At 58.2% G+C, this 14,663-nt stretch overlaps 1 protein-coding gene across 6 annotated transcripts in view; it reads right to left on the minus strand.

The window, feature by feature from the left end:
- The window catches only part of WIZ (WIZ zinc finger), a 25,104-nt gene extending 10,845 nt beyond the window's left edge, over positions 1-14,259 (minus strand). For 2 of the 6 annotated variants that reach the window (XM_059389272.1, XM_059389271.1), the window contains exons 1-4: positions 13,202-13,465; positions 8,056-8,128; positions 4,286-6,426; positions 2,804-3,127 (exon numbers count right to left, since the gene is read on the minus strand). In XM_059389272.1, coding sequence (XP_059245255.1) covers positions 2,804-3,127; positions 4,286-6,426; positions 8,056-8,128; positions 13,202-13,406 — 2,743 coding nt within the window. In that variant the 5' untranslated portion in view covers positions 13,407-13,465. Of the gene's footprint in view, positions 1-2,803; positions 3,128-4,285; positions 6,427-8,055; positions 8,129-13,201; positions 13,466-14,088; positions 14,163-14,235 lie in introns of those variants that run through there. The other 4 variants (XM_059389270.1, XM_059389269.1, XM_059389273.1 and 1 more) reach the window with 4 other exon arrangements.
- Positions 14,260-14,663: the final 404 nt, after the last annotated feature.

The raw sequence follows: 14,663 nt of genomic DNA on the forward strand, positions 1-14,663 counted from the left end.
GGGGGCGGCGGCGGCGGCGCGGGGAGGGCCGCGGGGCCCGGGCTCGGGGGGCTGGGCGGGGGCGCCCCAGCGGGCGCGCGCTCCCGGGCGCCCCCCGCGCGCGGCCCCGCCGCCGCCTTGCTCTCCGCTTTTGTCACTCGGCACTGGGCGGTGGAGGCGGCCATCTTGGCTCCGGCGCACGCGGGGCGGCCGCCCCAGGCGGGAGCAGCCGAGCGCCGAGCGCCGCCGCCGAGCCCGCTCTGCTCCGCCCCGCCCCTCGGGGCGCGCCCAGGGCGGCCGGCCGAGCACCGAGCGCCGCGAGCGAGCGAAGCACTTGTCCCAGCCGGCAGGGCCGGGGCTTGGGGGTTGGGGCTGGAGCCTGAGGGAGCCGCCAGCACCCCAGCTCGCGGAAGCACGCACGCCGCTCTGAGCGCGGCGGCCAACTACACTCCCACTCCTGGCCTGGACAGGACGGGACGCTCTCCCCACTCCCCCGGCCCGAACACCCCTAAGGCTAAAATGGGAATCCTCGGACCGCACGCATTTGCCTTAACAGCATCCAGGCTTCTGGAGCCCTGAAGGGCGGAGCTAGGACGTGCTCCGGGATCCTGTTCCATTCCCTATCCTGGAATTCTCCCTTCCGTGTCGGAAATCCTGTAAGACACCAGATCCCAGCTATAAGGATCCCACATCATCCCGGGATCCAAATGTCCCCCAGCCCTCGCCGGCGCTGTCCTGCAAGCCTATGGAACTCCCCACGCGACCGCCGGCACCCCATTTCAGGCACAATCTTCTTCTCCCCAACACCAAACCGATTGCCCCCAGCTGTTCCTTGACAGCTGAGTGAGGCCAGAAACTGACCGTTGCTCCGCCCCCAACCCGGCACCCGCCCCCGACGACCCACTTAGTGATGTGGGAGATACTTCTAAAAACAACGGTGCAGGGCGGGTGCCCAGACCTAGCCTTACTCTTGGACATCCTTCCCCAAGGCAAGGCTTCCAGGATCTTGGAACCACTCATTTAACGGCCCTCTGGCGCACCAGGTGTCAACTGAAAGCCTGATCAGAGCGCCCCCCCACCTCCCTGTGGACAAGGCCAGGGCAGTACCAGACTGAATCCTGACACCCCAATGGCTTGGACGTCTGTCAGCGCTAAGGGCTGCCACACTGGTCTTCTGATGGAAACAGGTTAACCAGAGCTCAACCTGACTGCTGGACACATGCTGCCATCCCTCAGGGACCTGACCCAGTGCCAAGTAAGGAGTTTGAGCCTGACACTCAGGCCTCTACTAGAGTGACAAAAAAAGAAGAGGGCAAGCCTGTAGCTTACAAACTATGGCCTGTGCCCCAGCCGTCCTCAGAACCAGCTCCACTTCTCGGCCACCCTCGAGACACCACAAACCTAGCCAGGTATGTGAGCTGAATGCTCAGGCGACAGCCTTCCGGAGAGGCAAGAAACCTGAGGTCGTGTCCCTACTCTGCCTCTTTCCAAACTATGACTTCAGCCAGCCACTATGTCCTTTCTGTGACTCGGTCTCCAAGCAGAGGGGGCTTTGGTAGCACCACTCTCCACTTTGCAGACCCTCAGGTGCCTTTCACTGATAAGGGGGTTTGCACATGGATCCAGTGGAGTTCAGAGTACAGATCTAAATAAGACCCTGGAAGCTCCAGGTAGGAGAAACAGAAGGAAACCTCAGCCCCAAGCAGCCCCTGACACTTGCCCCTGTTTCAGGAACTTCTCCATTCCCCAAAGCCCACCTACTCCTCACTGCCAAGTTCTTTGCTTTGAGAGTCAGTAAACTGTCCAACAAAGTCAGGCTTTTCCAGACTGGGTACTTCACCATTCCACTCCCTCAGTGGTGCTCAGTCCTAGGCTCCTTCCCCAAAATATTACTTCTGGATTTCCCAAGCTGTCCTCCATGGGGAGACCACCGAATATGGTGTTCAGAAGTCTAGCTCTGCTGCTTTGTGGCTGTATGGCAAAGCAGATGACCTACAGTTTCCTTATACACAAAATAGGAACACAACAATCCTTAAACCCACAGAATGGTTTCAAGGCACGAATGAGATGAAGCCTTAGTATACAACAAGCACTCAGTTATGGGAGAGGTTATCAATGCTGCTGGACAAAGGCGGCACCAATGAAAATCCAGAATGTAGACTCTAGCTCTGTAGTGCCTGATGAGTTACAACTAAACTCGTAACTAGCCACATTTCAAGCCACATTTCGTCAGGCATTGGAGAGCTAGAGTCTACAGAACACACATCTAAAGAACCTTCCCATCTCAGAAAGTTCTAGCAGACAGCACTGCTCTAACCAGATGATGTTTTTAAAAGCAAGACTGCTGGAGCCTGACCTGTCTGGGGTTTCGAATCATAGCTCCACCCTTCTGGCTGTGTGTCCTTGGGCAAGTTAATTAATTTCATTGTGTCTCAGTTTCCTCATCTGTAAAATGGGGGATAATAATAATAACACCTGCCTTATAGCGTTGTTGTGAGGATGTAAATAAGTTTGTGTTTGTAAAGTGCTTAGAATATATTTGGCTCCTAAGAAGAGCTGAATAAGTGTGTGTTAAAATCACTATCAGGCAGGGCAGGGATAAACTGGATCCAGAAGTAGCCCTGGCCCAGCCCCAGAGTAAAACAGAAATCCTCCACGTGGCAGGGCAGTTGTAAGGACAGCTGTCAACATACTTTGTAAAGTGACTTGAAACACTACCAGGAAAGCAGAATGGCAACTCCTCCCCCTCCCCCCACACATCTCTCTGGGCCCCCAAGAAGGGTCAGGGCCCCAATCCAATCCAATCTACACCCTCTCCCCTTACCATCTCCGTAGGCTGGCCCAGGGTCCTCAGCCCAGGTGGGTGGAAAGGGCACTGCGAGAGGTAAGCGTGGCCGACGCGAGGTCAGGAAGCTGCTAGGTGACCCCCCAGGTTCGCAGCCCAGGGGGCTGGGGGGCCGCTCAGCAGCAGAGGTGGCCAGCAGCTCTTGCAAGATATTGATGGGTGACACGGTGAGCTCCCAGTTAGTGATGCCGAAGTCTCGTAGGTGGGCTCGGGCGTGGCTGGAGAGGCCGGCTCGCGTGTCGAAGCCAGCCCCACAGAAGTCACAACGCATCAGGCTGAAGGTGCCTGGGTCAAAGTTAGCCACTGTGGAGGGAGAGAGGACATGGACTACCTGGAGGAGTGACTCTCTCGCCCCCGGCCTCCCCATTCCCGGGGATGCTCCTCACCCCCTAAGATCACACAGCCTCCCTTTCCCTTTGCCATTCACCCTCCTGCCTGAATCAGTTCCCATGTGCTCATGCGTCCACTAGTCCTCCCGCTCCAAGAAGCCTTCTCTGTCTGACCCTCAGCATCAGGGACTCCTCCCTCAGAAACCCTTCTCCTGTTGTGGATTTACAATCCTTTGGCTGAGTGTTTGATTAATATCCTTCTCGCGTCTAGAGCACAGGCCTCTATTTTTTGCTCACTGTCACTCTGGTGCTGTCAATTAAATCTTTGTTGAATGAAGAAATGGGCAAACGGATAGGATGCTGTTCTGTGGGAGCCCGATTGGATGTCCCCAGGTGGAGTCAGGGACCTCCTCTTGGCTGCCCCAGCCCCTGGCTTCCGCCATCACAGCCCTGGTCACTCACCATTGTAAGTGCTTGGTTTTGTGGCTGTCTGCCTCTTGCCCCTTACCCCCTGAGCACGCACATACGCGTGCGCCTACACACACACACACGCACACACACACTCTCTCAAACACCACACCAGCACCTTCCCCAAGTGGGATCCATGTCTGCCAGCGTCAGAACCCCCCAGGGCACTTGTGTTGGAGACAGACCTCCAGAATCAGAACCCTGGTGCCTGGGAATCTGCATACCTCACAGGCTGCCCCGGGGGTTCTGAAGCTGGTCAGTGTCCCACACTCCTATTACTGGGCCTTGAACTCCAGGAGAGCAGGGACTGCTGTTTCGTTCTCTGCTGTGTCCCCAAGTGCCCAGAACAGAGGGGTTCTCTCTCAATAAATATTTGTCGAATGAAGACATCAGTGACATTCCCTGCCTGGGGCTGCCTCCTCTGCTCATACTCCTTCCTCCAGCTGCCGGAAGGGCCAGGGCACTGGGGCATCCCCACACCTCCACTGATGCGGTGGCCTCTGCTGCGGCTCCCAGTCTTCCAGGAGGGGGAGGCCCTGACTTCCCCCTGCTTGGCACTATGGGGGCATTTAGAGTGAGGGTTGCTTGGTTCAGAACTCAGCTGCCCTGCTGTGCGTCTCTTGGGCCTCGGAGGGAGGTGGTTGCCGGAGCGAAGCCTCCCTACCTTTTTTCTTCTTCTTCTGGAAGGAGAACCTGCGCTCAATGGCCTTCACCTCCTCAGCAGAGATGAAGTGCCGCACATTGTAGCTGACGCCCACACGGTTCAGGTGGCCCCGGACATGGTTGGCCAAGCCGATGCCATTGTGGAAGCGATCGGGGCAGTAGGGGCACTTGCGCTCCTCGTGCTTCAGTGCCACCTCCGGGTCCCCGTCCAGAAGCGCATCCAGCCCCAGCGGGCCGTCCAGTGGTGTGTCGAGGAGTAAGAAGTCGAGGGGGTGGGCGCCCCCCAGTCCCAGCTCCTCGGGCTGCAGCCTTGGGGGCGCCCTCGTTGCTGCAGCCAAGACCTGTGGCCCCAGCTTTGCCACCAGCACAAGCGGCACCATCCCTCGGAGCTGCTGCTGCTGTGCCCGTGAGGCTTCAGCTGCCCTCAGAGCTTTCCGGAAAGTTCGCTTCAGGTCCAGGGCCAGCTGTGGGATGAGGCTGGGTGTAGCTAGGGGTAGAAAAACCCCATTTTCGGGGGAAAAGTCCATTTCTGAGGCCAGTGGTATGTCTTCTTCCTCCTCTTCGCTCCAAGGGTGTCTGTGGCTCCCCAGCTGGGCTGGGAGCCCCTGGGGGTGGATCATGGCCTTGTTTCTACTGGGCTGTAAGGAGTAGGGGGCAGATGCTAGAGGTGAGGGAAAGGCTGGCCTTCCCAGGGGCCTCTGGTCTGCGCCGTGCAGAAGTGGCTTTGACAGTGGGAAATCCCTCATGCCCAGCTGCTGGCAGCCTGGGCCAAAGGCCAGGCTGGGGTCATATCCAGCAGGGTTCTCCTGCCATGTGGGGGCCAAGAGCGGTTCAGCTTTGCCAAAGTAGTCCTCAGCAGCATCAGGGAAGCGGGCATATGCATCCTGGCTGGTGCCTGGCTGGCTGGCAGGGTCCTCCTCGAAAGCCTCTGCATCCTCCTCCCAGTGGGGGTGGGCATGCGCAAGCCTCACATGCTCCCTGAGCAGGCTCTCGCTGGGTGCAGGGAAGCCGCAGAACATGCAGCCCCTGAGCCCCGAGGAGGCTCGGTAGGGTCGGTAGGTGAGGGTGGTGGCATCGGGGCCTGGGCTGCCAGCCCCACTGCCGCCCCCGAAGGGCTCCCTGGCAGGCTGGCCTGGAAGCTCGCGCACGTCGTGCAGTTTGGCATGTTGCACAAAGGCCTTGGAGGAATTGGTGCCAAAGATGCACTTGGGGCACTGCAGCCGGGCCTCCCGGCCTTCATCGCCTGGGACCTGCTTCAGTTTCTGGATCTCTTCGATGATCTTCTCCCGGGAGGCCTGGTGCAGCTGCCGGTGCTGCTCTAGGGCTCCAGGGTCGGCGAAGGCCCAGCCGCACTCTCCACAGGCCAGCGGGGCCAAGTCGGCAGGGGGTTCCTGGCCCGGGGCTCGGCGATGCTGGCTCATGTGCTCCAGGAGGTGCTCCTTCTGCTTGAAGTAGATGCTGCACTCGATACACGGGAACACGGCTGGCTCCTCGTCCTCGTCCTCATCCGGGCTGGCCACCCCCTTGGCCACCTCCTCCAGCAGCTCACACAGGTAGGGCCCCGTCCGGATCGGGGGCAGCAACGGCTGCAGCCGCTCCACGGATGCCTCTGCATTCACTGTCCAGGTCTGTGTGGCCACCTCTGAGGCCGACCTGGGCAGGCCCCATTCAGACGGCTGAGCCAGCCCTTCGAGGTCTGCCAGGGGCTCTCTTGTGTCCACCACTGTCACATCCAACGTCTTAGTGGCATCTTCTACCGGCACGAGCACTGTTCTGAAGGAGGTGAGGGGCAGGGGCTGGGGCGGCAGGTCCAGGTGCAGCCCCCCATCCTGGGGTGGGGCCTGCTCATCAGTGTCTCGGAGCCAGTCGAACCTGGGGTGGCCCCGAGGGGACTTCTCCAAGAGCTTCGCTTCCCCCTGATGGTGCAAGAACCTTCTAGATCCCTCAAGCTCAATGTGGGGCTTCACAGTTCTCACAATGACCGAGTCCTCGAACCTCCGCTCAGATGGGATGCCCTCCCTGGCTTCCTGGGCCAGTGGGTGCTCCCAGGTCCCCTGGCCATCAGGGGGGCCAGGGAAGTGGCCCAGGAGGTGGGGTGGTGGGGAGCCCGGCTGGAAGTCCAGGCTGCCTCCATCCCAGCAACTGCAAGGAAGTGCCAATGGGGACAGGTTAGCCACAGGCCTCAGTTTCCCTTCCTTGGGCAGGGGAGGGGGTCCTCATAGGCAGTCCAAGACAAGCCCCAGAGACCCAACCAGAGGGCAACCTCAGAGGGGCCGGGAGTGTGGAGGTGAGGGCGGGGAGACAGGGGGAGTGGATGTGGCTCTTCCAGAACTATTGGGCCAAAAACGCATTCAGCTCCCAGGATGCACCTGTCCATGAAGCCCAGCCACACTGCATTGTGGGAGAGTGTGCAGAGTGTACCAGGGGTCACACCAGGGTCACAAGGCATGTATGTCCTCAAGTCTGGCGGCACAGTCAACTCTCATGTGTCCCCCAGGAGGGCCCAAGGCTCTGATCTGTGCCCCCAGCTGCATAAGACCAAGAGGTTTTCCCCAAATTGGGGTGAATTCGTTCATTTCGTCTCACTTTCCAGCAAATTTCGTGCAACTCTGTGGCATCAACAGCTCAGGGGAATGCCTTTCTCCAGCAGCTCCCCTCTTAGAAGGGCAGAGTCAGGAGTGGTTGAAGGACTCTGCTCAGCCTCTGGCCCCGAGGACCCTGACCTCCTCTGGGGCAAAGGGGGAGGCGAAGCAACCTCACTGAGCCTCAGTTTTCCAATCCTAAAAAGGGGAACGAGTCCCCCAAACCAGGAGCCTCTGTGTCCTTTGCAACATCTAAGGAACTTTCTCATATCCACAGTCAAAGAAAAGTTCACCTGAGGTGTGTGCTCAGTCAAATGGTCAGAACTACAGCACTTTAAATGGGGACCCCGACCATGACCCCGGGAAGTGTAGGGGGAGGAGAACAAAACTCTGTGCTTTGGGAATGCTTCACTTCACCAGATGCCTGGTTCCTGGTAAGCCCACAATCAATGTAGGTTCCTGGTAAATCTCCCTTCATTTTCAGGACCCCGCCTCCAAGAGGGGCTATCGATCACACCTGCCCAACAGGTATAGAAGTGGGTTTCACCAAGAAGAAGAGCGGAAATCACAGGGTCACCTTTCTCAGCCCCATTGGTGCCATGTGATACCAACAGGACCACCTACCCTCCAGGGCCATGGTAAAGATTCAGTGGGGTAAGCCTCTGCCAAGAGGCTAGTCTACAGCAGGCGCTCAACAAATGGGAGCTCTCATTAACACATTGCAAAGCTTACTACTTAAGAGCACCCACCAAGACTTAAAGGGTCACTGCTGTTACAGTTGCTGTCAGTTCCTGCTCCTGTCCAACCTCCCTGGGGTCCTCAAGGCCAGTTTGTGAGATGCATCTTAGGGACTCTATTTTACAGATGGGGAAACTGAGGCTTAGAGAGGCCTGGCATCATTGTAAGGGTCACCTGGCAGAGACAGGACTCCAAGGGTCTAACCTTCAGGCTCCTGTCCCTCTGGCCCTGCTCCTGGCAGGGATAATGAGAGTTGACTGTCTGTGTTCATCCCAGTCTTCCCCACCCCCTGCACATGCCCAGGGGCTTGCCTGCTGGGAGCCACCTCCTCCTGCCTGGCCTCCTGATTCCCTCCTTTCCCCTTCTCACTCCCCGGGGGCTTCCTTTGGGCCTAGGTGCATCCTGCTTGCCCCCCTGCCCTCCCTGAGGTCAGGGCCAGCGTGGCACTCACCAGCTGCTGATCCGATGGGTGGCGGAGGTGGCACGGGGGAGGGCTTCGCTGAGGCCGGGATGGGGCTGCCCGTCTGCAACAGAGAGGGGAGACCCTGAGGGGCGGGGTCCCCCTGGCCGGGGTCCTTCACAACACCCCAGCTCCGGGAGCCCTGCCGGGCACCTTGGAAGGGCCCTGCCGGCTCCCTACCCCTCTCTGAGAGGCCTTTGGCCTCTGTACTCCTGAGCCTTGAAAGGGGTCTCTTTGGAGGAGTCTCCTGGGGGGGCCCTGGGGGCTTCCTGCCTTCAACCATCCTCTCTTTGACCCCACCCAGCAGCCAATGTGATTTTTTAAAATCACACCCTGGTAAAAACTCACTTGACTTCTCATAATACCTCTGATAAAAGCCAGGGTCCCAGCCACTAGCTACAAAGCCCTGTGGGGTGGGATGTCTGCAGGTCTCTCCGGCCTTATTCCCTCTCTTTACCCCTCACTCTCTCCTCTGTCCTGACTCTTCTTGAGGCCTCAAGCCCACCTAACTCTTTCTGGCCCCGAGGCCTCTGCATTGGTTATTCCTTCCATCTGGAGAGTCCTTCCCTGGGCACTGACCAGAGAGAGCCCCTGTGACTTCCTCCCTGGTCACCTATTTCATTTCTTTATTCACACTCTCCAAAATCGCCCGGTTCCTCTTGTGGAGACCTGCCTGCGTCCCTGCTGGCGCAGACGCACCTGCTGAGGGCAGGGACCTTTTCAGCCTCATTCACTAGCATCTCAGTGCTTGGCCCACAGCAGGTGCTCAATGAATACTTGCCAGATGATGAGTGAGGAGCTCTACGTCTGAACTGCAGAGGGCCTGTCCCTGCCTCCCAGGCCCCCTTCCAGGCCTAAGTCCTAGAATCAAATCCCCTCCTGGGACCTCTCACACAGATAGAGCCAACTCTCCATTATCCGCCTATGGAGCCAACGCCTGGAATGACCACAGGAATCCTGGCCTGTGCCTCCTCTGCCCGCCACACTCGCCTGACATGGGTGAACGTGCCAGCTGGGGTGCAGGCCAACTGCCTGGGCCAAAGTTAACACACGGTGGGGTGGGGGGGGGACTTGCGCCCCGTCCAGAGCCTGACAGATGCAATGGCTGGATTAGCTTCAACTGGATGATGGTCCAGAAAGAGGGCTAGGGCCAGGGCTAGTTCTTTTCCCGATTCCCCGTGGTTCAACTTGCCCAGGAAACTGAGAGCTGACTGTCAGGAGCCAAAGCATCAGAAGTGCCATTCAGGGGATTGTGGGGGATCCGAAAGTCATGGTCACAGGCTGAGGGTCCTTCTACAGAGCCTGAGAGAAGCTCTGTGACTGTCCCATGGCCTCTGGAAGGTGAGGGTGGCAATGGGGGGGGGTCCATACTTTGCACCGGCTACAGCTGTCTCGTGGCCGCAGCATTACGGCACATGGGGCCGGATGATTTTCTGCACAGCCTCCCCGGCCCCTCCCCATGAGATGCTGGAAGCCTCCCCAGCCCCTGGCCCTGCAGTCATGATAACCCAAAGTGTCTACAGATGTGGCCAAAGTGTCCCTTGCAGGCAGAATGACCCCCATTTGAGGCCCACAGGAGTCGACTGATGGGAAGCAGGGTCAGGCCGGGGGGATTCTCAAATGCAAGGGTGAGCGTCAGGGTGGGAGGTTGAGGCGGATGTTGGAGAAGGTGTGAGGCTGGGAAAGCAAAGCCTGGACCAGCCAGGGGAGGGAGACCCCCCAAAATGGGGTCTCTTGAAAACATAAGATCATAAATGTGAGCTACTTAGGGGTGGGCAAGTCATTCAGTGGCAGCAAGCCCCTGCACAGCCTAAAGGTGTAGTCTGAGGGAGCGGGCATCCTGCTTCTGATTCTGGGACCCCAGCTGCCAAGATTCTGGGCGTCCCAGATTCGTTGATTCTGCGACTGGCGTTGTCTAAGGATTCCACGAGCCAGGGGGCTGTGTTGGCCTCTTTGAGCAGCTCCAGCGAGGCTCCTATTTTTAGTGGCAGCATTCTGAAGGAAGCAGGCCAAGCAGGGCCCTGTGTCCAAGACACCTGGAGGCTGGGGGCTTGCCCAGGGGCTTCCAGGGCTGGCGGGGATCCAGAAGTCCCTGTAGGTCAGACGAGGTGCCTGGATACAGCCCTTGGCAGTGGCTGTGCCAAAGGACCCTCACGGACTCCTGCTATCTGTGGGTCCCCGAGAGGGTTTGAAAATGAGAGAGGGAAAATGAGAAGAGCATCCACGAGCGGCTTGAACCCTAAGCCAGGCAGCTTGGCAGCGTGGCCAAGAATCTAGACTTTGGAGGCAGACAGATCCAAGTTCAAGGCCCAGCAGTGACTGAAGGGCATGCCTTTCCCACCGCGGCTTGAACCCTAAGCCAGGCAGCTTGGCAGCATGGCCAAGAATCTAGACTTTGGAGGCAGACAGATCCAAGTTCAAGGCCCAGCAGTGACTGAAGGGCATGCCTTTCCCACCTGTTTCCTCCTCTGTATAAAGGAAACAGCTACCACCCATCTTGCAGGGCAAGCGACGGATGCCAAGGAGATCATACAGTACAAGCTCCATCCAGAGACGCGGCGGAGGGGGAAAGAAAGGGCTATGAGGGTGCCCGGGGAAAAGGGGTCGGGGCTAGCTCAGAGACGTCCCAGGTTGGAAGCCGGAGGCTGGACTGAGAGCCTCAGGTCTGCTCACTCCATGCTCTAAAGTGCTCCCCAGCCTGGGGCCCCACGCGAGGCCAGAGATAATGTGTTGTTCATCCCCTGGCACCCTGGTCTCAATACCAGACACGCACCAGACTCCTATCAATCCATGTGGACCGTCTCAGCCCCCCAAGCCTTGGCTGCACCCAGAAGGCCAAAGAGAGAGGTGCCAAACGTCAGGCAGGGGCTGTAAGGAGGCTGTGGGGGCTCCAAGCCAATAGCGATAGTGTAGGACAGAGAAGGCAGTGGAAGCATCCATGTCCAGATGGAGAAGTTTGGAAGTACCCTTGGGGGTCTCCGAGGGCAGGGTCGGAGTGAGGGAGGGCCCAGGCTTCGGGGTGGGACAGCAGCCCCAGAGGCTGTTCCTATATATAGGCATCCCAAGACTCCTGGAGCAGGTGTCCGAACCAGGAAGGGGAGTCGAGCAGATCAAGAGGGGCAGCAGGGGAGGCAGTGTATCCCAAGTTTAGGCCCTCCTCTAACCTCCAGGCTGTGACCCCACCCTGGTCAAGTCACCCCTGTCCCATGGCCCCATTTGCTCAGGGACATCATTAAGGGTGGGCCTGGCCCCTTTTGGCAGCCACATTGCCCTCTTCCCCAAGTACATGCGCTGGAGCCTGGTTGATTGCCTAGAGCGAGTGAAGACGCATCTACCTACCTACCTACTTACCTTCCCCCTCCCTTGCCAGACTTGGGGCTTCTGCCCGGTAGAGAAGAAGTGACCAATTCCTCACAATCAGACCCAGAGAGGACTCTGGAAACCCAAACCCTGCTTCCTGGGCTCTCATAAAATCAAGGTCTCAGACCTGCCAGGGCTGGCCAGGACCCGGAACATAGTCCTGCTGATCTCTAGGCCTTGGTTGCTAATGGTTTGGAGGAGGGGGTTGCTAAGATTCCCTGAGCGCTGATATTCTCACCCTCAGCAGCCTCACCCTGTGTAACACATTTGGGTGTTATCTATCACCTCAATGCCATTGCTTATGTGAAGCCTGATGCCTAGACTCCCCTGCCCTCTTTGTCTGACTCACTGTTCCTCATCCAGGACTCCAGATGGCCGCTAGGCTGGGGCTGGCTGGGCTTTCCCCACTGCAGCCCCAGCGACTATGTCTTAACACCTGGTGGCTGGTTTGTCTCCCCAGCACCAGATGGCAGGGTCCATGAGGGTGAGGATGGAATGTGTGTGTGGTCCCAAGAAGGTACTCTGAAAATATCTGAACATCATGTGTGTTGTTAGGGCTGAGTTGAGGCAGGTCGAGGATGACTTGACCCAGGGTGGTGGTTCAAGATGAGGGCTATCACGCCAGGTTAGTGCCAGCCATGGGACCGTGGGCAACTTACTTAACCCCTCAGGGCCTGAATTTTCCCATCTCTAGCACGAGATGGTTAAAGCTGAAGCTACCCTGCAGGGAACTTTTAAGAATTACATGAGATGATCACGTAGAGGGCTTGGCACGTAGGAAACTCCTGATGAGGTACATGGAAGTTCCTGGAAACCAAAGCCTGTAGGGCAGGCCAGGCAGATGAAGAGAGACATCTGGTGCATCAGCCTGCATTGCCCTCACCACTCTGCTGCTCCTGCCTGGTCCTTGAACACACCAGGCTCCTCTTCACCACAGGACCTTTGCTCCTGCTGTTCCCACCACCTGGCTTGTCTTTCCCACCATTCATTCAATGCTCCACTCAAATTCCACCCACTCAGGGAGGTTTCCCAGGTCCTCCGGGCATGATCCTGGCACTCCATTTAATACATTTATGGCATCTGTCACTACCCGACCTTACATTATTTATATCGCTGCTTGCTGTCTGTCCTACTATAATTTCGGGTCTCTCTGGGAAGGGAGTTTTGCCTCTTTTATTTATGGCTGTATCCCCAGCACCTAGAACACAGCCTGACACATAGTAATTGTTGAGTATTTAATGAATAACAAGTCTTGAGGTGGGAACAGTGTGAGATCCCCTTTTGCTGAGTAAACCAAGGCACAAAGGGGCAGCTGGGGTCCCTGACTAGCCAGTCTCTCCCCGGCCACTAGAGGGCACATGTCATTTTGGCCCATGGGTCAGGAGCAGGACTCACCAACACAATGCAGCAAGCGGGAGCTGGGATTGACCCTGGGAATGGGGTATGCCTGGGGAACAAGCGGGCATTCAGGGCAGGATGCTCTGGGTGCTAAGCTGGGCACCTGGACCCAATTAGTGTGCTCAAAGGAGGGAACCAGGCAGACCCAAGTTCAAATCCCAGCTCCTAGCCACCCACTGTGGTGTGAGGGGATAGTCACTGGCTCCCAGGGCCTCTGTTTTCACAACTGTAAAATGGGAAAATAAGCAAAGTACAAAGAGAAGGCTCTGGACGCAAGTAGAATCCGAATCCCATCTCAACCCCTGGGTTGACCTAGCCCTTTCTGAACCTCAGGGCCAGGCTCCATGCTCCCCCAGGGCCACAGGGCCCATCCTCTTACCAGAAATGCCACCTCTGCCATCCAGAATGTCTCGGGGTCCCTCCTTGGTGACAGGCAGGTAATGGGTAGACCGGAAGATGCCACCTTCCCCTTCAGCAGCCTCGGCCCCACCTTCGATGTCTTCCCTTGGTGCTGGGCCAGGTAGTCTCTCAGGGCCACGCGGACGATCTGGCGCGGCCAGGCCGCCTGCCAGGGGCCCATCCATGGATGCTCTCTACCTGGCTCCGCTCAGTTGCTGGGCTGGCTCAGCAAGGCATTGTAGGTCTGGGGGTAGAGAGACAGGTGCTTAGGGGAGTTGGGAAAGGGATGCTGCCTCAGTTTCCCCTTCCTTGAAGTCCCAGTCCTCACCCATGCTGCTCAATGCCTCAGTTTACCTCCGAGCCCAGGAGAGCTAAGTAAATGGTGCTGAGGCTTTATCCATATGCATTGTATGGATGGCCATACAATGGGCTTTATCCTCAGTATGCCCCAGTCTCCCCACAGGTAACTCCTCTTTACATAGCCTGTGTACTGTACTGCCTCAGCTTACCCCATTTTTACACATGCAAACTCATGCACCTTGTTTTCTCCGAGCATTAATCCTATCACTTCTCCCAGGTGCCTCCCTTCATTCACACGCTGCTGCACTTTTCCCAGTTGTGCCCTCCCTTCCATGCACATGCATCTCCTGTGCCCATGCCTCAGCACGAATACCAGCCACTTCTGCACTCTGATCCTATTCACTATCCCAAGTGCTCCCATCATTACCTCTGCACTTTTCCCACACTCCAACCCCCATCCCCTCAGGACCTTAGGGTTCTCATTAACCCTTTCGCACTCACACACAGCCTCAAGTGACCCCAGCATTAACCCCTCCCCTTATCCCCAACATCAACCCTCATGCATACCCAGCCTGGGCTCTTCCATCCCACCCTCCCAAGATTTCTCTCGTCCGCGGACAAAAACGACGGATGGGCTCCTGGTCCAGAAATGAGGACCCTGGGGAAGCCGTGTGTGTGTGTGGGGCGGGTGCTGTCCTCTCCACCTATAAATACCTTCAAGGTAACGGCAGAAAGTGAAGGGCAGGAATGAGGCGCCCTCCCCAGGGAGATGGTGGGGAGGCCGGGCCCAGGCAACCGGGGCGGGGCCCGGGCTCCAGGCCTGGCTGCAGGCGCTGCCCTCGGGGGCCTGGGGGCTCCCAAGGGGCCAGTCCGTGGCCTGGCAGTCGTGGCGGGGGTCCCTGCCCAGGCCCAGAGGAAGCACCTGCGGGTGCCCACCGGGTGGGCACTGCCCGCGGGGAACAGGCGGGACCGCAACTTCGGAGCACTTTGGCAGCGTGGGAAGGGGCCTCCCGCCTGGACGCCCCCCGGGGGTCGCAGGGGTGGGGGCGGCGACGCGCCAGCGCACCCCTCGTTGGGCCAGGGTCCGGGAGACGCTCCCTCCGCCCGTGCACTTCGGGGCGGGAGACCCCGTGGGACGCGCG

Source organism: Mustela nigripes, chromosome 2, assembly GCF_022355385.1.
Source record: "Mustela nigripes isolate SB6536 chromosome 2, MUSNIG.SB6536, whole genome shotgun sequence".
Taxonomy (NCBI): Eukaryota; Metazoa; Chordata; class Mammalia; order Carnivora; family Mustelidae; genus Mustela; species Mustela nigripes.